This window comes from Eumetopias jubatus, unplaced genomic scaffold (assembly GCF_037043125.1).
Source record: "Eumetopias jubatus isolate StellerSeaLion01/CBP00866 unplaced genomic scaffold, mEumJub1_p1.0 scaffold_9, whole genome shotgun sequence".
In the NCBI taxonomy this organism is placed as follows: Eukaryota; Metazoa; Chordata; class Mammalia; order Carnivora; family Otariidae; genus Eumetopias; species Eumetopias jubatus.
The window spans coordinates 58,151,276-58,175,371 of record NW_028274815.1 but is presented as its reverse complement, the minus strand read 5'-3'; the positions used below and the strand labels follow the sequence as shown (position 1 = coordinate 58,175,371).

General features: G+C 39.0%; 1 protein-coding gene across 2 annotated transcripts in view; it reads left to right on the top strand.

Annotated features, from left to right (window-relative positions):
- Positions 1-24,096, top strand: part of UGP2 (UDP-glucose pyrophosphorylase 2) — a 70,589-nt gene that overhangs the window by 45,232 nt on the left and 1,261 nt on the right. For both annotated transcript variants that reach the window (XM_088026506.1, XM_088026505.1), the window contains exons 4-9: positions 14,062-14,247; positions 15,491-15,624; positions 17,190-17,487; positions 18,599-18,796; positions 19,340-19,582; positions 22,717-22,821. In XM_088026506.1, coding sequence (XP_087882632.1) covers positions 14,062-14,247; positions 15,491-15,624; positions 17,190-17,487; positions 18,599-18,796; positions 19,340-19,582; positions 22,717-22,821 — 1,164 coding nt within the window. The remainder of the gene's footprint in view (positions 1-14,061; positions 14,248-15,490; positions 15,625-17,189; positions 17,488-18,598; positions 18,797-19,339; positions 19,583-22,716; positions 22,822-24,096) is intronic.

Genomic DNA, 24,096 nt, shown 5'->3' with positions numbered 1-24,096 from the left:
CTTTAATACCCATCACCAGGCTAACCCATCCCCCCACCCCCGATTCTTATCTTTATATAACAAAAACACGTGATATTTAAGTTTGGGAAGCAAACAGTCCTTTCAAAGAATAAATCAGAAATCTTGGCACCAGAACTGTTCTCTAAACAATTACTCTCATCAGCGCCAACCCCGTAACTCATGCTCAGTATCCTTCAATACAATCTGCTACCTCAGTTACTAGTGTCAATCTTAGTAAAAATCTCAGCAAGAACTATTACCAGGAGCCAAAATCATAAAAGTTACGTATTTTCACCCTAAGTCTCATGTTGACCAAACTTAAATATCCTGTGTTGTAACAAAAACTCATGATATTTAAGTTGTAACAAAAACGCAGGATATTTAAGTTGTAACAAAAATGCATGATATTTAAGTTGTAACAAAAACGCATGATATAATTTTATAATATAATTTAGAATAATTAAAAATAATTTTTAAAAACCCCAAAGATGTAGGAACTGATATTAATAGCTAGCAAAATTAAAATATGTCCTTGATTTGATAGTTTTCCTTGTGTTTTTATAATTTATAAGCAGAAGAAGACAAAAGAACTTTCTTAGGAAATGTACTTTTTCAGGTTCGGTTTATAATGTTTATTATGTGATCATTCTGTTTGCTTACTTATCACAGTGGGGTCGTTTTATAATTACTACACTAACATGGCCTTTAAACATTTTTTTATGCAAAGTCTTAGATTTAGGTTTTCTTTATCAAACTTATATATAATATATGCTGATCCAGTACTTTTTTCTTGAATTAAGATAATAGGTGTTTGTAATCTGGTTGCTAATTAGTGGTTAAACCACTTTTGTTTTAAACTTAGCATTTGAGTAGAAAAAAATTCCAAAGAACAGATTTCATTTAATTTATTAATATTAATCCATATTTGCTCCATTCATTTAGTTACTTATTTACTCAAATATGTGAGTGCCACCAATAAACTTGATAGTTAAAGGTGACAGATACGGTGGGGGGAGCACCACATGGCAGTTCCCGTCCTCGTGGAGTTTACAGTCGTGGACACATATGGAGGACTAAATGGACAGTTTGGAGACAGTGTAATAATTGCTACCATAGAAGCTGGTAGTACGTGAAGCTTGAAGTAGGGGTTATGCCAGATCCACTCCTGGGGGTATGAGGGTCATAAAAGGCTTCTAAAGGAAGTGATATTTTTGCTCTGTGGTCTTTAAACACCTTGATGGGGCATACATGTGTGCCCACACATAAACACCTACCTAAAACACTTAAAAAATTTTTTTAATTTAGTTATAAAGTACAAATAAAATGTACCATTTATCTTGATCATTTTTTTTAAATCTTTTTTTTATCTTGATCATTTCTAAGTATATGCCTCAGTAGTGTTAAGTATATTCACATGATTGTGCAACCAATCTCCACAACTTTTTCATCTTGTAAAACTGAAATTCTATACCCATTAAACAGTAACACCCATTCTCTCCTTCCCCCAGCTCATGGCAACCACCATTTTTTCTGTCTCTCTAAATTTAACTACTCTAACCACTTCATATAAGTGGTAAAAGACTTTTTTAATCTGAGGTTTTCTTTCTTTTGTTTTGAAAATTGCCTGAGTTCTGCTACCAATGACATATCCTTGCTTTTGCTTTGCTAGACAAATAGGAGATACAAAAACCTGGGGGATTGTTAGGCGGTGGTGTTCTTGCCAATGGAAGCACAGAGCCAGTGTAGCCTAAAGGAGACCCTACCTCTCTGGCCATCCGGGGAAGCTGTCAGGCAGTATGGAGCTGTTTTAGGAGAAGCAAAGTCTAAAAAAGCAGAAATATTATCAAAACTTGGATTTTTCTCACCTCAGAAGATTGAAACCAGGGTTTGGCAGATCCTTTCTGTAAAGGGCCAGATAGTAAATATCTTAGACTTTGTTGGCTATGCATTTTCTGTCATGATTACTCAGCTTAGCCACAGTAGCATGAAAGCAGCCATAGATTTGTGAACTAATGAGAGTGGCTGTGTTCCAGTAATAATTTATGAGAACAGATGGCAGACCTGACTGTCCCAAAGGCTATGGTTTTTGACCCCTGTCTTAAACTATTCTTAAATTACAAATGACTGGAGAGAGACTTCAGGTGAGACCCATAGCTAGAAGATCATTAAGCTGGTTTGTGATTTGGAGCAGAAAGAGAAATTCAATACCATATTTTATCCAATTTGTGCCATTGGGTGCAAGCTGCACCTTTTGTGTACCACTAAAAAAGAAAAATAGTGCCACCAATTGATTGTAAGATCCCAATGAATATATGCTGCATCCTTGTCTCAGAAATGTTAAAACATGGGGTAGGAGTAGAGAGTGTGTCTGAATCAATGGGATAATGCCAGTCAACATTTGTGCTCTTCCTGTGGGGCCATACACTTTGCTTGGCACTTTACGCACATTATCTCATTTATCCTCATAACAAATCAATGAAGCAGATGAAAAAGGCTGAGAGCAGCTAAATTACTTGCGATAATAAACAGTGGAGTCTAAGATTCAGACCCAAGTGGCCTGGCATTAGAGCCTGTGCTCTCAGGCACTGTCCTGTACAGCCCCATTCAGTTCTGCAGCAGTCTTTGTCAGATGGTCCCATTCATGTTGGAATTGTAGTTTATTACAATGATTTGAGTCAGGTCATGGAGGAAACACCGGCTACATCATGTCCTTGCAATTTCAGACATTTCTCAGTGCAGCCAACTACTGGTTTTCATCCGTTAGGTGCCCGCTGGTGCACTAAGAGAAGAATTACTATAAATCCCTTCTGAAAACGATTTTAAAATGATAAAGTTACCAAGAAGCTAAGCAAATTTGTGTTGGAAGAGAAATGTCTTGGTGCTCTGTGCACGGATCATGTCTGTGATGCCATCCAGCACTTCCAGTGCTGCTGCTGCAGAGGAGGGTGAGTGCCACATATCACTGTGACTCTTCTGCATCTCTGAGCTTTGCATTGGAGATGGTGTGATCCTGCATGAGTGATGCAGCACCAAAGATGACCTTATTGACTTTTGAAAACAAAGGAAATATTATGAGCCACTTAGTTCTCAGAGTCTTGGAGAATTTAGGTGTTTCTATTACAGGCCTCCATTCAGCTGACAGAGCAGGCTGTGAGAACTTGCCTTGGAGAGAGTTGAGCTTTTCAGTACTTGTGATCATAAAAAAGAAAAGTCAGAATAGAATGGCAGTTAAAGATGGATGCATGTAACCTTCTCAAACTGTATCAGTGTCAGCTTCTTATTCAAGCCAAACAGAAGACTTCTCATTGAAATTCAGTGTAGTTTATTTTTTGCTTTATTTGCATATTAACTTTCATTGGGAAATACAGCATCTCCTATAAAGATTATTTTTATATTCAGTGAAGAAATTCCACAGGAGTGAGGTAAATTATATGCAAAAAGTTTTGTTTTTTTTTTTTTGTGGGGGTGGTGGTCGTATTTTCACTTTTCTGAAACAGAGTCCATGCCTGATAGCTCGTAAAGCCTGAGAATTGCTGGTCTGAACTGAGTTGTGGAGGATAAAGGAAAGACCATTGGTGAAGTGAAGTTGCATGAGGGGGCAAAAATGCAGGGGCCTACACGCAACAGATAACGGGACGTTAGAGAGCCCACTGCTCCATGTTCCTGGAGCACAGCTTGTCAGGGAGAGTAGGAGAGGAGAAAGTGCAAGGCACAAAGAGCCAAATCATTAAGCACATTGCAAACCATGTCTTCCAGTTAAGATTAGAGTCAGCTACATTTAATAGTGAAACTCAGAATAACAAATCTAGAGAGAGGCAATCCAGAGCTAGTATGGCAGCAATGGTGCTCATCAGGAACCTGGGCTTCTCTGTCTTGCCACTCTTGCCATCCTTGGCATATCTCCTCATGGTCCCAGATAGTTGCTTGAATGAACTTTAGTCAGCATGTCTCCATTCTAAACAGCAGGAAGGAGGAGGCCACGCCCTTGTGCTTTCACAGAGACTTCCTGGAAATCTTTTACTTCCACTTAATCACAGTTTTGGCACAAATAAATGCAAGGGAGGCTGGGAAACGTAATCTTTTATTTGGGATGGTGGTGTGCCCAGCTGAAAATCAGTGTTCTTAAGTAAAAAGGAAAAAATGATGTTGGGGTAGGCAGCTAATAATCTCTGCCATGCCATATCAATGCTTTATTTTGTGAATGATGTAATAAAGAGAGAAACGTGTTCAAATGTTCTTTTCTAAAAGATTGCGACCTGCAAGGTGAAGGTGGATTGGAAGGAGGTAAGGAGGTCATAGAGGCCACCACTGCAGTAACACAGGTGAGCAGTGAGCAGGATGCTGACTGGAAGCAGGGACAGTTTCATGAGACTCACAGGTCTTGGTCATTGATCAGATGTGAAGAGTCTCCTGGCTTAGCAGCTGGGTTTGTCTTTGTGCCATAGAGATAGGAGTGAATAAATGAAGTCATGGGATTGGAGCAGATTGCCTGGGAAGAGGAGGTTTACCTAGAATGGGTTTGAAAAGGAACAGCAGAAAGAGGAGGAAAATAGAATGTGGTATTTCTGAAGTGAAGGAGAAGAGAGCATGTCAAAATAGAAGGAGTGGTCAGTTAAATCAAATGCAGCTGAGCATGCAAGAGAAGAATTGATGTCACTGATAGGATTTCACAATTAAGAGGATGTAGATGACCTTGTTAAGAGCAGTTCACTGAGCCGTAGAGAAGACCAGATTGCAGTGGGTGAGTGAGGGATGGGAGCTGAGTGCAGCAACTTTTTCAGGAAGCCCTGCCTCTAAGAAGAGGGAGAAAAAAGGGATGTGGGTGTAGAAAAGGATGAGTGAGTGAATGCATTGTTTTCTTTCTTGGTTTTTAGATGGCAAATGTTGAATATGTTCACGTCAATGGAAGGGAATAGAGAGGGAGAAGCTGCCAAAGAGACTGGATGGTTGATGACATAGATTCTTGAGATGGGCACTGGCAGAGAGCTTGCCTATCAGGTCAGCCTCCTGTAACCAGAAGGAAGGCAGAAGGAAAAAACAAAGATGGAGATGCAGGAAGGTTCTTTCTGAGCATCTGGTGGCAGAAAGTTGAGGGCATTCCTATATATGATGGTTTTTATTTGCCCTATGAAATAGGGGTTGAGCTCCTCTTGGTGGCTGAGGGGCTGTTGGTGAGTTTGTTGGTGGACATGTGATAATGTACACGATTTGCCAGTTTTTCCTTTGTGAAAAAAAAAATCTATGGTTTAGGTATGTCATTAATGTGTAGGAGTTTTCAGATGACCCAGATTTTAGTCATTATCTTTAGAAATGTGAAATGAAGAGATGATATGTGGAAGTGCCTAGCATTGAGCTTGGCACACAGCACACCATGCAGTAAGGGTTTTGTGAATAAGCTTATGCTCTTAGAATATTTCCTGTACATATGGAGCATCATTCCAAACTTGTTTTACTATTTACGTAGTTCATTTTCTTTCAGGCAAACTTGCTTTTGTTGAAAAAAAGATCTTTCAGATTGCAATAATCATACCCTTGTGAACCATAACAGGGCAGGTACTGTTAGCTTGTTTTGGGTATTTGGCACTGCCTTCAGGAATAGCACAAATATGCTACCAAGAACTGGGTTATACAGACTGCTAATGGGAACAGTGTGTCCATGACTGTGTGATGAATAAAGCTTTTCTTCTAACTGGAAACTAAGTTGTGAACAGATACAGATCGTGGGAGACCATTTTTAAAGGATCTTAAAAATCTTCAGTTTCGGGGCACCTGGGTGGCTTAGTCGTTAAGCGACTGCCTTCGGCTCAGGTCATGATCTCAGGGTCCTGGGATCGAGCCCCGCATCGGGCTCCCTGCTCAGCAGAGAGCCTGCTTCTCCCTTTCCCTCTGCCTGCCGCTCTGCCTACTTGTGCTCTCTATCTCTCTGTCAAATAAATAAATTTAAAAAAATCTTCAGTTTCTGCAGAAAAACTAGATTGACATCCTACAGGGAAGAATCTTAAGTCACATTCTTTAGTACATTGCCAGCTATTTTCTTTTGTTCACTGCCCAGAAGAAGTTGGGTGCTTGACCAGTTCTCTTCTCCCAGGAGGCGGGAGCACAAGTGGTCTAGCCTTCTGTGTGCATCTTGCAGGGAGCCTCACAGGGTTTGCTCCACTTCACTGTCATGGTTGCCCTACTGTGGATTTAGTTGCAGTAGAGGTCTTCTTAAAACACTGAATTCTCTTCATGTCTGGGAGAAACAGAAACAGTGTGACCTTATTGAGAGCATAAAGATCGCTCTAGTGATTGACCGAAGTGATTGAGTCACAGTAACATGCAGGCCGTGTCTGGCAGTGCATGGTACTCCCTGTCGTCTCCGAACACCATCCATCTTTGCATGAGTAGAAGTCTTTGTGCATTCTCCTGGGGCAGCTGAGAAGAGGAGAGTGAGGGGCCGGTCTAAAAATGTCTCTGTGACTTAGGTGTGTCCGGTATAACTTCAGCTGTTGCCAAGCAACTTTCTAACACAGATCCCCTTGGTTTGTGGAACTAAACTGAACTCTGGGGACTGCCTGGTGAGGTCCCTGGGGAGGGTGTGGACAGCATCACCCACAGAAGGAACTTGTGTTGGCACATAAGGTGGTTTATGTGATGGAAAGCTGTGCTTACTGCCTAATTTAACCTGTAATAAACTTTAGACAAAACGTGTCCTGGCTTCCTGGAATCATAAGATTGTACCTTTCTTTGCACATGTGTATATCTGTGTCTGTTTCTGTGGAGGCGGGGAGGGTTGGCTATAAGTCAAGAAACATAAATGAAAAAAGCCCAATGAAGGCTTCCAGCAGTAACACTAACCTGACCATTCTGGACATCTCTCCCCTCGTCACGACTGTTACTTCACACCTTGTGACCCTTCTTCCCTTTCCCTCCATCGTTCTGCTCAGTCCTCCTCTTGCTGACAGTCAAGTTCCTCAGTGAGGCCTGTTTCTAATTAGCTGCTAAAGATCAGATATAATAGGACGAGTGGTATTACTGAAAGCACCTCGCGAAGAACCATGGTTCCTTGACATTTGTAGAGGTGCGGTGACTCCTTGCCCACTCAGCATGGGGTGGAGGATTCTAAATGTGGCACTTCATGGAGCCTTCTGGCCACTCAGCTCGATGGTAAACAAGTCTTTCTACTTGTGATTTGCCTGGGCTCGTGCCTAAAAGTCCTTATTAACTCAGTTTTGGAACTTGATGTTATGTATGAATCAGTTCATTTTATTTCATACCAAATATTTGAAAAGTAATTCAGAATTACATTTAAAATTTAAACTCAAGTTCTTAAGATAACCAAGCTTGGGGAGATTTGAATTAAAACTAAAAGTATACTTGATATATCTTTTGGCTGAAAGTCAAATGGCTTAGTATTAAAATCATTGCAAGGCCTGATGGCTTCTATCACTATCCTAGAATAGGGTTTTGGGATACAAGAAAAAATTTATTTAGCCTCCATAGATTCAGTCATAAGGAATGATCTTCTTAAAGTATTATAATAGAATGCATGTTTTTAAGTTTGGTGTGAACAAAATGAACTTTTTCTTTACTTTTCATGAACTTTATATTCTTTATGGTATGTGGATCAAAGATGATTTATCTTGAATATATATGATTTTGGAGGGCTTTTTTTTTTCCTGGTGAAATTTTTTTTTTTAAGATTTTATTTATTTATCTGACAGAGACACAGCGAGAGAGGGAACACAAGTAAGGGGAGTGGGAGAGGGAGAAGCAGGCTTCCCACTGAGCAGGGAGCCCGATGCAGGGCTCGATCCCAGGACCCTGGGATCACAACCCTAGTGGAAGGCAGACGCTTAATGACTGAGCCACCCAGGCGCCCCTCTCCTGATGAAATTTTAGGCACAAGAAGATACTTGGTTTTTAATTCGTCTTCACAGGAAGTGAAAAATTCCTGTTAGTGTTTTTCCTTAAAGATTCATGCCCTAAAGGGAATTAAATAGCTAAAAATTAAACATGGTTCCTAAAACTCACTTTAATGCTATGCATGTTAGTATACCAAGCATTTCTTTAAAGGTTAGGATTAAGATATAATCCAGTTTACATTATTTACTTGGTATTAGTATGTAAATCTGTATAAACATTTATCAGTTCAAAAAGGAAATTGTATTTTTCCTAAAGACATCCTACATGTTCAATTTTTTGGTTACTGTCAGTTTCCCAATTTAAATTTACCTGAAATATTTGCAAACATTGTTGTACACAAAATGAATAGCTTTTAAAATGTAGCATTTTTTACTCTTGTAGTAATCATTTATATTAGACTGGTAGAACATTCATGTTACATGAAATTTTTCACCCCAAGTTACATCTAGAATGTTTACCTCGATTTGAAACATTATTAAGATATAATTAATCCTAATGGTATGCCTTTTTGAATTGGCTAATGTTGCTAAAATGATAGGATATGATAATACCTATATCATTATAGGTTCCGGGACTCCTGAATTGGTGTTTAGGTGTAGGGTTTGGCATTCAGCCTTCAAAAGGTTTAAGCTAAAGCTGAATACAGATTATTTGGTCAGATTCTGAGACTGAAGTTGAACATCAGTGTATCTTAGTAAAAAGCTCACTACTGTGCATTGTTGTATAAATGGAATGTTGATTACTGAAGACAAGGAAGAATTAGGTTTTAGCTCATCTTTTTATGTGTTTAGTCGAATGTCTTGTGATGTCAGTGTTATTAAAGTGAAAAAAGATTACATTGAACAAAAAAGGATCCTGGCAGAGTTATATTAAAAGGAAAAACATAGGGCACCTGGGTGGCTCAGTCGGTTAAGCGTCTGCCTTCGGCTTGGGTCAAGATCCCAGTGTCCTGGGATCCGGCCCCGCATCGCTCCCTGCTCGGCGGGGACCCTGCTTCTCCCTCCTCCCCTCCCCCTGCTCTCTCTCTCTCAAATAAATAAATAAAAGATTTTTTAAAAATGAAAATACATAATTCTGATTCCTTGGTTGATTTTTTTTAAATAGACCATCTAGAACTGTGTATGCTGCTAGTCAGGTATTGATTTACATTAATATTAAACAAAATGAAAACTTTAGCTCTCAAGTGCTTAACAGCCACATGTGGCCAGTACAAATAAGACATTTCCATAATTGTGAGAAAGTTCTATTGGACAGCACTATGTCTAGAGAGTGACAGTGAAAAAAGTGCCATCCTATTGATGTTTTGACTACATAATTATGAAGAAATCTTTTTATATTGTTTATATTTCTGTAGTTTTTTTTTTCCTTGAATGACAGGCTGCCTATCCCTTAGAGATACTAGGAAATTCAGAACACAGGTGTTGAATGATGTCTGAAACCCAAGTCCTGCTGTTCTGCATTGTTTTCACATGTATCTGAAGAGCAGCATTTTTAAAAATTTATACTTTAGAATTGTGGTTTTGCTTGTAGCATTCTTTTCATAACCTTTAATTTTTTAATTGAGTTAGAGTGTACTGTTCAATAAATTCAAATAAAAAGAATCTGTTTTCTGATTACTAAGCTGAGACGTCAGAACTTGTATCCTATTCCACTTTTAATATCTGCAAATAAAATATGTAAGTTTTATGACTCAATTTGCCATAGATTGTCAACCTGTACCTGTATTCCAGTCCTTCACACCAGTTCCCCTTTTCCCAGATACGTTGCATACACATGAATAAACTTTAAAATATGGACCTTTTCCTGGAAAAATCTGCATTAATTTAGAATATTCTCAAACATATAAGCCACTTGTTTAAAAAGAATGCTAGATGACTCTTGGGGACATTATGCAAAGTGAAATAAGTCAGTCACAGACACTGTATAATTCCACTTGTCTGAGGTACCTAGAGTAGTCAAACTCAGAGGCAGAAGACATAAGGGTGGTTGCTGGGAGCTGAGTGGAGGAGGGAATGGGGACGTGTTTTTTAATGAGCATAGTTCCAGTTTTGCAAGACAAAAATAATTCTGGAGATTGGCTGCCCAACAATGTGAATATACTTAATACTTGAACTGTACACTTAAAAATGGTTAGGATGGCAAATTTTATGCTACTACAATTTAAAAAAGACTGTCAACAAATTCAGTTCTCCCAGCTTGGTGGTTTTCTTTGAGAATGTCTTGTTTATTCTTTGCCCTTTGCATTTTTATACACACTTTAAATTGACTTGTCAGCTTCCACATAAAAAACTGTTGAGATTTTGATTAGGATTGCATTGATCAGTTTGGGAAAAATTGACATTTTTATAAGTCTTCTAGTTTATAAACCTGATAAATACATTCCTGATTTTATTTAAGTCTTTTAACTTTCCTCAGAAATGTTTCATAAAGTGTTCAGTGTAGAACTCTTGTATTTCTTTTATATTTATTCCTAAGAATTTATTTTTGATAGTGTAATAAAAGGTAACTTTTTAATCAATTCTATTTCTAATTCTTCATATATATAGAAACAGTTCATCTTTTTAAACCATCCTTACACATTTCTAAACATACAATTCATTAGCATTAAGTACATTCACAGAACTCTTCGATCTTGCACAATGAAAGCTGTTCCCATTAAACACCTCCCCATTCCTCCCTACCCCAGTCCTTGGAACCACCCTTCTACTTTCTGTCTATATGAATTTGATGACTACTCTAGGTGCCTCATAGAAGTTGAATCATAGAAATATTTGGGGTTTATGACTGGTTTATTTACTTTAACATATTCTCAAGGTTTGTTCATGTTGTAGTATGCGTCAGAATTTCTTTCCCTTTTTAAGGCTGAATGATATTCTGTTGTATGTACATGCCACGTTTTGTTTTATCCATACATCTTTTGATGGACATTTGAGTTGCTTCCACTTTTTGGCTATTGTGAATAAATGCTACTGTGAAGGTGAGTATACAAACATCTCTTTGAGAATTTGCTTTCAGTTCTTTGGGGTATATATCCAGAGGTGGACTTGGTAGATCATATGGTATTCTATCTAAAATTTTTTTAGGAACCACCATACTTTTTTCTTTAACAGCTACACACCATTTTACATTCCCACCAGCAGAGTTCAAGGGTTCTAAAAGCAGTTGTTTTTTAAAATATTGACTGTGTAGGGCGCCTGGGTGGCTCAGTTGTTAAGCGTCTGCCTTCGGCTCAGGTCATGATCCCAGGGTCCTGGGATCGAGGCCAGCATTGGGCTCCCTGCTCCATGGGAAGCCTGCTTCTCCCTCTCCCACTCCCCCTGCTTGTGTTCCCTCTCTCGCTGTGTCTCTCTCTGTCAAATAAATAAATAAAATCTTTAAAAAAAAATAAAATATTGACCATGTATCTTCAATGTTACTGTTTACATTATTCTAATAATTTGTAGGGTCTTTGGATTTTCTATATATAAAATCATATCATCTGAATAATGACAGTTTTGTTTCTTTTAATGGCTATATAAATTGAATACTATATGGCAGTGAAAAGTGAATTACTATAGGTTCATGCATTAATGTGAATTATTCTTATATATATATATATATATAATTCAATATAACATTGAATTAAAGAAGCAAGTCAAAAGTTTAGAGACAAAAATAAGTAAAATATTATCATTATGGATACATACATAGGTGGTAAAACTAAAGTGTAAACATCAAGATGGTGGTTACCACTAGGGGTGGAAGAGGAATGTGATCAGGGCCAGACTCAAGGAGGCTTCTAAGTTATGGCAGTATTCTTTTTTATTTAGGTTATTCTTTTGACTATATATTTTATAAACTTGAATGTATGATGTTTCATAATGAAAATCTTTTAGGTGAAATTGGAAAATGTAGGCCTGTCTCACCATATGTAGAAAAAAAATTCTTTTATGTATTCTGTTTTTTTAAAGGTATATTAAAGGAAGCATTAAATAGGTAAAAATATTTCTGAACTAATTTACCTAAGGGGATGAATGCATGAACTAGGGAGTTTTAGTTAAATTGATTTTCACACCCTTTTGAGCCCTCTGTAAATATCAGATTCTTTTTTGGAAGTCAAAAGTAACTGCCAAATGGAAATTCTTGGCTTTTAAAAGAAATTGGAAGAATAATTGGCTTGGCTCCATTTGCTAACTCTTTTTGAGTAAATGTAATGTGCCCAAGAAATTCTCCTAACCTAATAATAGAGTATTTGAAGCCATTATATCACAGTGGCATTCCTTTTACTGACTGGTTGATTTCAACAGCTCTGCTGATGAAAGGATTGTAAACTGCCATGTTATATTAGGGTGACAAGCTCCAGCTCTGTTATCTCCTCGTATTTTTCTAGTAATATAGCACTTAAATTGGACTTTTTCTCTCAAATGATATTACCAGTTTCTTTGACATGCTGAAGAAACGATGTTCATGGCAGTGGGGTCAAAACATCCTTCAGGGAATGCCAGTCAACTGGGCCACAGGCACTTTGTGTACTTGTTGGGTATCCCAAGTTGTTATCATCCATACGTTGTCCTCACGTGGACCAGGTGCTGCCAGAGAAGCAACCAGTAGTCTGTGTTCTTTCCTGCCTCCGCATCATCCTTCTGTTCCTTGGTGGTTAGCATTCCAGTACTTAGGCAGCACCCACAAGTCTATCCCCTCCTCTGGGCTTTCCATACTTTTAAGTATGAATGACTGCTGAAGACTGCTTAGTGGCACTTAACAGGAAGATTGGCGATCCTACCACATTAGGAACTAATTCAGAATGAGTGATAACTAGGGGTGGTAATCCGTGGAGGGTCTTAGAGAAGAGTGCTTATTTCTCAGCATTTATACCAAGCAAAAAGTGCATTCGTCTGCAGTTGGCAGTTAACAGAGTGTCTTGCAAGGTAGAGGAAGTAAGAAGCAAGACTAGTTTGTGTGGAAAGAACTGCTAACAGCAGAAATCGTGTGGTCAGGAGTCGACATAGGACATGTATGTGTTTGACGAAGCATAAAGGGATTTTTGCCTCCAAAGCCTAATTACTGGAATGTGAGTCCATCAACTCCTTTCCCAATTACAGACTTTATCCCTCACCCATCCACACAGCCTCTATAGGTAGCCAAACAAAAACAGCTCAGCTCATAGTAATTGAGCACTTACTATAATGGTTGTATTTCTTCAGTCCCCTCAATTATTATCTGTACTATACCATAATGATGTAACTGAAAAGTACATTAGATGATGTATTCCCTTAAAGAAGGATAACAACAACAACAACAAAAAGCCCTGTAAATGGTTAGAGAGTATACCGTGATCTTTTCAAAAGCTTTCATTCTTGTTATAAAAGATCTTTAGACTTGCTTGTGCCTCCTGCTTTGAACATAAGAATTTGGGCTCCCACTATGTGGTTGTTCCCTTCACAGCATGAAGAGTAATGCTCTGTGCTCCCAGAAATACACAAGGGTGCAGGGAGGAGGGGATTCTCTTCAACCTCAGCTCTTGCCTTTCCTACCCCATCAGGGTATTTTTTGGAGCAATGAGAACACAATTTTCCAATATGATCTTCTATACAGTGATGCCTGACAGTTAAATTCTTAAGGAATTCTATCCTTGTTACATAGCTAGAAATATGATAAAAAACCGCATGCCACCTTCTTCCTCTGAGGGCTTACTATTGAATGGAGGAGAAGGCATTTGGTTTTGGTTTTTGCCTCCTTCGGGAGAAGGAATAATGTATGATCATATATGTACTTCTTCAGAATTGAAGTAGATCCATACTGCACCAGAAATATTTGCAGATATGATGAGTTTTGTGTATCCCATTTACTATATTGATGCAAATTGAGAATTCTTAAGTTTTTAAAGGTAGTCCAAGCAACTTAGATGTCCTCAGGAGCCAGACAAATCTTTGTAGACTGTAACTTTCCCCCTTCTCGTACTCCATTCTAATGTAAATGAACCACTGAACTACTTTGTGCAAGAGCAGTTGCCTCTAAGTAAGTACCAGAAGGACTTGTGGACATTAAAGGAAATGTTGTTGAAACTTTCCATGGAGAAAAACAAACTCTTTAAGGGCACATGGAAATAACCCTGAGATTGATTGGATTTAACCTCTCATAAAGCTATTTGAATTCTGTAATTTTTTTAAATTTCAGATTCAACCCTATGAAAAGATAAAGGCCAGAGGCTTACCTGATAATATATCTTCCGTGCTGAACAAGCTGGTGGTGGTGAAACTCAATGGAGGTTTGGGAACCAGCATGGGCTGCAAAGGCCCGAAAAGTCTGATCGGTGTGAGGAATGAGAATACCTTTTTGGATCTGACTGTTCAGCAAATTGAAGTGAGTAACATTCAGCCTTTCTCATGAACTACTAAAACCAGTTTTAGGTTATTATAAATGTTACCTTACAAAATAACAGATGTGGATTTGAGCTAGTCAAGGAGCTTGCTATCTTTAGTTTCTTTATTAGTATATAAAAAGGCCTGGTGTTCCCAAGGACAAATCCTTAGGGTGATGTAAAATAAAAGCTTTTGATCTTTAAGTAGCATTTGTGGTTGTTGAAATCTCTGGATCTTTTTGGATTCTCCTTTGATCTCCCCACCTTCGTCCTGCCGTTTCTTTTGGATGGCAGCCTTCATCACAGCTGTGATGGTCTGGCTTTATTAACCCCTTTTGGGAGGCCAGGGAGAACTTCCGTATCTGGTTGGCAGCCATGGATGCCTAGAACTCTCCTTGCCATCTCTGTTATGATGAAGTCGTTAATCGTGGGCCATAAGTTCTTCGGGGGCATCTTCTTCACATCTCTCTCTCGTGTCCGGTGCGGTGCTGGCAGCTGCAGTAGTAACACTAGCGGCAGCGGCGGCCAACGGTCACCTAGCCTGTACGGGACGTACACTGAGAGTTATTCTGAGCTCTGTTCATGAATGACTCATTTGTTCCTCTCAGCAACTCTGTAAGATAAGTACTCTTTATATCGTCCCCATCTTACAGGTGAGGAAACCAAGGGACAGAGAGGTTGATTTACTTGCCCGATTCCCTCTGTGAACACAGGACGGTCTGACTTCTGAGACCTTACTTTCTTCTCACTCTGTGTTGCCTCTTAACTCTTCCTAGAGATTGAAAAGATTTCAGCTGGGGTGCGATTCACAGTTCTTGACATTAATCCTGAGACTAGAGAACCATGTCTTTGTAACATTTGTACTTTCATCCCCACTGTGCTCTGGACACAGAGTAAATGCTCCGTCAGCATTTGCCTATCCAGTAAGGCCACAGGGCACTGGCTGGGCACACAACTCGAGTCGGACCATGGTGGGTGTCCCGGCTCTGCCGATGACCTGCCACCTCTCTGGCCCTTAATTTAGCCATCCGTATATTGCAGACAAAGTTTCCGTCTCATAGGATTGTGATTTAATGAGCAAGTCCGTGGTGAACTGCTTAGCAAAATGTCCGGCTTATGCTAAATATTTGTATTTGGCTACACATAGGTGATGTTTTAGATACTTTGTGATTAGCCTACGAGTTTTAAATTTTTAAGTGAAAGAAAAGTAGGTCTGGGTAATCTGATTGTTATTTTCCTCCCTAGCATTTGAACAAAACCTACAATACAGATGTTCCTCTTGTTCTAATGAACTCTTTTAACACGGATGAAGATACAAAAAAAATACTACAGAAGTACAATCACTGTCGTGTGAAAATCTACACTTTTAATCAAAGCAGGTACAATAAGTAATAAAAAGCATGGAGGGTGTTACTCCTGGGAAACAAAGATTTCTTTGTCTTGTTTAAATAGAGCAGCCTCAAGATGTACATGTGCCAAAAACTCATGTTTGAAAATGTTCAGTGTCTTTAAAGGCTGAACACTTGTTCATAGATAGGTGATTGTTATAATCACTCTGTGATTCTTCCTAAGAGAGAATCTGCTTGTTCCATGTCCAGAATATTTGAGGATGGCTTAGGTCTTTGCTTTCTGAGAGCATATTTGGGCTCCACATGGGTGGATGAAAATTTTTATATGTTCTACAATATTGATAACCTTCCTTCATATGGGAAGAAATTTATTCAACATCCGGAATAGGCTTGGGGGAAATTTAATAAATCCTGGAAACAAATCTTCTACTTTGAGGAAGGGAAAGTAAGTGCAGGCATATCTTGTTTGATTGTGCTTCAATTGCGCTTTGTAGATACTGCATTTTTTTTTTTACAAGTTGAATATTTGTAGTAACCCTGCATTGAGCAAGTAAGTCTCTTGGTATTGGTGCCACTTTTCCAATAGCATCTGCTCACTTTGTGTCTGTGTCACCCAGTTTCAAACTTGTTCTTTATTACTGTATTTGTTATGGTGATCTGTGATCAGTGAGTCTGACCTACTGAAAGCCCAGATGATGGTTAGCATTTTTGAGCAATGAAGTATTTTTTTAAGTTAAGGCATGAACATTTTTTTTAGACATAATGCTACTGCACACTGAATGGACTATAGTGTAAATATAACTTTTATGTGCCCTGGGAACCAAAACATTCACCTGACTCGCTGTATTGCGACACTTGCTTTATTGCTGTGGTTTGGAACTGAACCTGCAGTATCTCTGAGGTATGCCTGTAGAAAGGGCTTCCGATGGTGACTTTGGATAAAGCCCAGGCAACTGGAGGAGTCAGTCTTCCATCTAAGAGTAAATGTGGGTCCATACGAATTTTCTAGAGAACGGGTGCTTCTAAAAGTTGTACCGTTTCTTGTTGTTTTCATCTGTTTTCGTGGACACTTGCTATGTTGCAGGTGCTCCGCCTCCATCTTCTGGTTGGTCCTTGGTCTGTTACAGTGCTAGCTCCTCTGTTTCCCCCACACCTGTCCTCCCTCGTGGTAGGGAGCAGATGTCCCTGAGCACTGATGTGACCCCTGAATACATGGTTGTAAGAATGGGCAGATTTTTCCAAACTTGGAGGGGAAAGAAAAATTCTATGACCAAAGAAGTTTGAGAAATTTACTTAATGTATTTCTTCTCTTGTAGAGTCATCAAATCTATTAATACCCTAGAAGTATGAGGTGTCCTCCCATCTGTGTAATGATGGAAGTTTTTTTGCAGCAAATATTATGATCTAGGAAACTGATTATTGGACAACACAGATAAGAGATTTTCTTAAATGGGTTTACCTGTGATTAAATTACTATTGATAGACTGAGAAGGAGGAAAGTTTTATTTAACTTTAAATGCATTGTTTTACTTGAAGGTCTGGAATGCTTTACAGAATCGATATAGAAAAAGACCTTGGTTTGTTTGTTTTTTAAGGTACCCGAGGATTAATAAAGAATCTTTACTGCCTGTAGCAAAGGATGTCTCATACTCAGGGGAAAATACAGAAGCTTGGTACCCTCCAGGTCATGGTGATATTTACGCCAGTTTCTACAACTCTGGTTTGCTTGACACCCTTAAAGGAGAAGGCAAAGAGTATATTTTTGTGTCTAACATAGATAATCTGGGTGCCACCGTGGATCTTTATATTCTTAATCATCTAATGAACCCACCCAATGGAAAACCCTGTGAATTTGTCATGGAAGTCACAAATAAAACACGTGCAGATGTAAAGGTAAATATTGAAAGTTTGGGGGAGTCACATCTTCACATTGCATAGGTTATGTAGTTCAGATGCTTTTTTTTAATTGAAAAGTTTCAGTGGTAAACAAAACAACACATTCATCCACTTGGTAACATCACTGTAAGACAGTGACATAGTATTCTGTAAGGTACCCTAAGTTCCACCTGACATAACTGTATGTATATAAATTGAATCTTAACAGTATTGTTGAGTGATCTGTATGGGCGATTTTAACTGAAAACAGTTCTATATGTATTTATAGGATAAGTGAAAGCACTTTCAAATGTTTTGTTCAGACCTTTGATATTCTTCTAGTTTGGTGCTTAAGTGTATTTATTTCATTTTTCCTTTAGTGAAAATGTACTATTTCTGTTTTCTACCTATGCATTTTTATATATTTTTTTAATCACTGTAGTATCTCTGTAGTTGCAAAAAAAAATGTTTTTTTAACTTTGCATGTATAGTGGTCATGAAATAGTACACAAGGTTTTACTACGTAGCCACAGGGAGTAACAGAAATGGGCAGAGTGTGAATACTAAAATGGTCAGTCCCTAGGCGGGAGTTCTGTGCCTCTTGCAGTGCCCCCTGACGCGTGAGTGAACATTCCCCTCTCCCCACACGGCTGTGGCCTCATGACTGTAAGAACATCTCTAAGCTGAGGCCGCTCAGGGGGCCACTCCTCACCCCTTGTGCCTCTGTCCTCCCTTTTCTCCTCCTATCCTAGAGCCAATCAGAGCAGGGTCTGAGGTAGTAGGACTAGTTATTTAGTGATGGACGGTGGTTTGGGAATGAGAGGAATGGCTGTTCCTGTAGCAGACTTTCAAAAAGCGAGGAAGACTCTGATGTACTCCCAGGGCTTTTATTGTGGACAAGAGGGTGGGTATATAGTATAAAATGACAACCTGAATATTTTCTTTGGTTCTACCATCATATGTATGTTGCTGTGTATCAAAGATTGAATCAATGCCAAAACTTTTTATTTCTGGGAGATTTTATCATCAATGTCTTTTCTCTAACACTTTCACAGACTAGAAATAGTGTGGTATGGTTATGACTGGGAGAGATGTGGAGGTACTCACACACTCCTCTCTGCCTTTCTAGGGTGGGACACTCACCCAGTATGAAGGCAAATTGAGACTGGTGGAAATCGCTCAAGTGCCAAAAGCACATGTTGACGAGTTCAAGTCTGTATCAAAATTCAAAATATTTAACACAAACAATCTATGGATCTCTCTTGAAGCAGTTAAAAGACTGCAGGAGCAAAATGCTATTGATATGGAGATCATTGTGAATCCAAAGGTAAGCCAGAGGTGCAGCCCTTGCCTCCCTACACACAGATCCACTGCCCATTCTCTCTGGCCCATCTATTCACAGGTCCTTCCTTTTTGCCTAGTAAGTCACTCCAGTTCCTGGCCCTGTCTTTCAGAGTCTATACACCTTCTCTTTAGTGTGAAGCCTTGGTGCTCTTACTTGACACAGGGCTGTGGTAGTGGCAAGAGCACTGGGCCCAAAAGTAGAGAACCTACCTCGGTCTTACTTGTTGCTCTGACACTTAAAGGCCTTTTGGCCACAGGAATCTCGCATGAGTTTTCTGTAACCTTCGGTTCTTTATCATAAAATGGAAACATTACTAAACAGGAGTTACGATGCTGAAAAAAAAAAAAACACCATGTATGTCTAAGCACCTGGCGTATGGTAGGTACTTGCTAAATGTCACTTTTCAAAATTCTGTCTCCTTCAATGGATCTCTGAAACCACTCCCCAAATATTAACCAGCCCACATGAAACTAAGTTGCTAAAACCTATTTCTCCTCTCTCCCTGCCTGCTTTTCTTTCTTACAGACTTTGGATGGAGGCCTGAATGTCATTCAGTTAGAGACTGCAGTAGGCGCTGCCATTAAAAGTTTTGAGAACTCTCTAGGTATTAATGTTCCTAGGAGCCGCTTTCTACCTGTCAAAACCACATCAGATCTCTTGCTTGTGATGTCAAACCTCTATAGCCTTAATGCAGGATCTTTGACAATGAGTGAAAAGCGGGAATTTCCTACAGTACCCTTGGTTAAATTAGGCAGTTCTTTTACAAAGGTATGTAATTATAGATACGATATACATGTGAATTTATAGTTCTTAAATGTGTAAGTATAAAAATGATTGGAATGATGTGAATTGGGGTCTAGTTACACTCAGCTGCTGACCTATTACATTCCTCTGTCTTTGCTGTATTTTAAAGGGAGTCAACCATAGAAGATAGAGGTGTAACTCACTTTTGAAATCTGATTGCTAAAGAGTAGGAAAGAACGTTTAATTTTGGGACATTTTACTTTATGTCTCTTGTAAAACCATTTACTGCTTTCATCAGTGGGAGAATGTTAATTCTGGTTTAACAAATATTGAGCCCCTACCATGTGCTGGGCAGTGTTCCAGGTGCTGTGGATAGTTAGCAGTAAATAAAATGGACTAAAATCCTTGCCTTCATGAATATTCTAGTGGGGTAAGAATGATAAGCAAATGTATATTATGTCAAGTGGTGGAAAATGCATGGAGAAAAAGCAGCAGGAATAGGGAATGTGTGGGTGCGGTGGTGTTGGTATAATTTTACACTGCGTGAATAGCATTCCAAGCAGGGAGAAGAGCAAGTATAGGAAAACCCCACCCCAGCATCATAAGTGGAATTCAAAACATTTCATCACATCAAATATCGTGAAGTTAATGAAGTGTTTTGTGGTTGGCCTGGAGTCCTGCTCGGCCCTCCAGGCCTATTCTAGTCCTGGTTGTAGGCTAGTGCCACTTGGTGTGGAGGTATGTTCTGCCTCATATATCGATGGGGGATGATTCTGGGTCCGGTGGCTGTGCTGCAATTTCCAGGATAACATCAGGCACTTTAGGACTCTCCCTGTTTTGGGTGCCTCTTATCAGCCTGGTTGAGCTGGGAAAATCCGGGTGGTACAAAGACCCAGCCTCTTCCCACATCCTGAGAGGGTACTGCCAACCGTTTTTCTTTTTTTTTTGTTTTTTGTTTTAGAAACAGGTTATTTGACAGAGAGCGTGCAAGCACATGTAGGCAGAGCGGCAGGTAGAAGGAGAAGCAGGCTCCCCACTGAGCAGAAAGCCCAATGCGGGGCTCGATCCCATGACCCTGGGATCATGACTTGAGCTGAAGGCAAATGCTTAACCAACTGAGCCACCCAGGCGCCCTGGCCATTTTTCTACCCAGCCTCATCTTTCCCTCTTCATGTCCCCCTCAATCTTCCTAGCCTTTTCAGTATCCTGCAGGAGATAAGAACGTTAGCTGCCCTAATTTGAGAACAGGGGCTGAGTGGGCAATGGCTAGTTGCTCTGAGTTTTACAGAGCACAATATGGCTGGGGCAGAGTAAGCAAGTGAGAGATGGGGGGAGTAGTTGGGTCAGACAGGGAACAGTCCTAATGTGTAGAACCTTGTAACTAAATACTGGGAATGTGGGTGGCTTTTTTTTTCTTTTTTCCTGGTGGATGAGAAACCATCAGAGAGTTGCGAGCTAAGGGGTGAAGTGACCAATCTGCTGAGCGAGGGTAGAATCAGAGAGACCAGGGAATAGGCTGTTGCAGGAATTCTGGCAAGAGGAAATGGCGGCTTTGACCGGGGTGATGGCAGTGGAAATAGTGAAAAAATGTTGACATTCTGAGAAATTTTGACAGTTGTACCTACAGAATTTGCAGTCGGACTAGATGGGAGTGCAAGAGAGAAAAGGTTAAGGGTGATTGCAGGGTTTTTAGCCTGTGCAACTGGAAGCATGGACTTTCCTGCCGTTTATGGAGATGGGGGAAGTAGGTTTAGGGGGACCAGGATGGGGAATTCAATTTTGGAGATACTGTATTTATTAGACCTTCAAATTTATGACTCTTTCTAGATCAGAGGAGAAATCTGGAAGAGCCAGGTAAATTTGAGAATCCTCTGTTTATAGCTGGTATTTAAAGCCATGAGATAGGGATCACCTAGGGAGGAGGTGGGAGGACTATTCCCTAAGACAGTCCAAGGCTTAGAGGACGGGGATGAGGTAGAGGAAGCAGCAAAGGTCACTGAAGAGTTACAGATGAGGAATTGGGTAGAAAACCATGAGTGTGTGTGTCCTGAAAGCCAAATTAAGAAAATGTCTCAAGAAAGAGGGAGTGATCATCTGTGTCAAGTGCTGCTGCTGATTCAAGTAAGATGAATGGTTCAAGATCAATGAGAATTTATGTAGATTTATCAATATAGAAGTTCTGGAGCCTGACTGGAGGGGATTTAGTAGAGAACAGGAGAAATTAGAGATATGCAGACAACTAATTCAAGAATTTTTCCCTAAAACAAAGCAAAGCAAAACAACTGCAGCCATAGACAGAAAGGGATATAAGATTTGAGAGTTTGTTTGCTTTTTAAAGATGGAAGAATATGGGATATTTATACATTGCCTGGAATTGATGCAATCAGAGAGAGAAAACATTGAAGAGGGAGAAAGAATCACTGGACAATATCTTTGAATAGGCCATAAGAAGGCCTGGCCTTAAGTTGGAGTACACCCAGTACTAGGAAGGGACAGAGTAATGGGCTAGAGGGCAAGTAGCCCATTGGTAGAAGTCAATGGACCTTTTCAGATTGCTTCTAATATTTTTTTAAATTAATTTATTATGTTAGTCACCATACATCATTAGTTTTCGATGTAGTGTTCCATGATTCATTGTTTGCATATAACAATTTTGCAGATTGCTTCTAATTTTCTTAGCAAAATAGGAAACAAGGCCCTATAAGACAATTTCTACAAAGTGCCTATAAATCTAAGGAAATAAAAGGTAATCATTTGTAATGATAATTTGATAATTCGTGCTGTTGCTGTGCATGAAATATTCCACTTCTTCTGAAGCCCAGCTCCAGTCTAGCTTGCTTCAATGATCTCTTTCCAACTAAACTCCAGATTATTTGAACTACTCATTGGGCTCTTAGCATGTTGTTTATTTATTTATTAATGTCTGATCTGCTCAGTGGTGTCATAAATTGCTTGATTGTAGGGACAGTGTTCATATATCCTGGTCTCTCCTGCACAGCATCTAGCATCTAACAAATGCTTAATAAATAGGTTCTTCCCATAGATGGCCTGAGCTTGGCCATAAATAGAATGTTTTCACAGTTCAAGTAAACTATCTTGTTAATTTAATCCCTGTTTTTTTCTGTTAACCCATTTTTGAAACAATTTGTTTCTTTCAGGTTCAGGATTATCTAAGGAGATTTGAAAGTATACCAGATATGCTTGAATTGGATCACCTCACAGTTTCAGGAGATGTGACATTTGGCAAGAATGTTTCACTAAAGGTGTGTTGTTCTGAAGAAAATTACAGTTCTTATACCTTTACAAAACAGGTTTCATTTTCTAGTCCTAAATTTACCTTTATTTTAAAGAATACCTCTTAGTCTATACCAGATGTTTATAAGACATAAATAATTTTTAAAATGAAATAGCTTACCACAGTATTTAGTATTAATAACTATCTTCCATAGATATACAACATAGTTAAAATACAACCATAATTGTTGTATATAGGAACTTTGTGGAATATAGCATTCAAATTGAAAGCAAACACCAGTAAGTAATTTAACTGGTACTATTTTATTGAAATGACAGTCTGTAAAAGAGAATCACTGTTAAAGTAGCATTAGCTCAGCAAAGAGGACTATTTGAATCTGAATGAAAGTAGAAAAAAATGACAACTTCACTTATACTGAATATAATCTATTCCTATTAAAGTAATTGATTGTCATCAGTATAGAGATTTATTCACATACGGTAGTACTTGGGTACTTTGATGAGTATCATGCTAGCCTAAGAAATAGGAAGGACTATAGGTATAAATATTAAAGCTCAGAACCAAAGATACATCAGCTTTTTCCTATTAAAAAAAAAAAAAAAACCCATACCTAGAGTACATGTGGTCTTCCTTTAGTACAGCTCCTTAAATGAGGATCTTAGAAAAACAAAAAGATTATCTGTGTGTGTGTGTGTGTGTATGTATATATAGTCGACCCTTGAACAACATGATGGCTTGGGGGGGGTGACCCCTGTGTAGTCAAAAAATTCATGTATAACTTGACTCCCCAAAAATGCAACTATTAATAGCCTATTGTTGACTGGATGCCTTACTGATAACAGTTGATTAACACATATTTTGTAGGTCATATATATTATATACCGTATTCTTACAATAGAGGAAGCTAGAGATAGGAAAATTTTAAGAAAATCATACACAGTACTATACTGTATTTATTGAAAAAAATGCGTGTTAGTGGGACCCAGACAGTTCAAACATGTGTTGTTCCAGGGTCAACTATACAGACCTATATATACGTGTATATATACATATATAGGTGTATAGAACTTTATTGTTGATACTGTGTACACACACACACACACACGTACATGGAACTTTATTGCTGATACTGCCTCATCTACATAGTCTCAGGACATGAAAAATATATTCATAAACCAACAAAACAAACCCAAACCTACATGTAAATATAAACCAAGCACCTCAGTATCTTTATGAAGGTAGTTCTTTGAAAGGGCCCATCATGCTGTGGCACAGGGCCCAC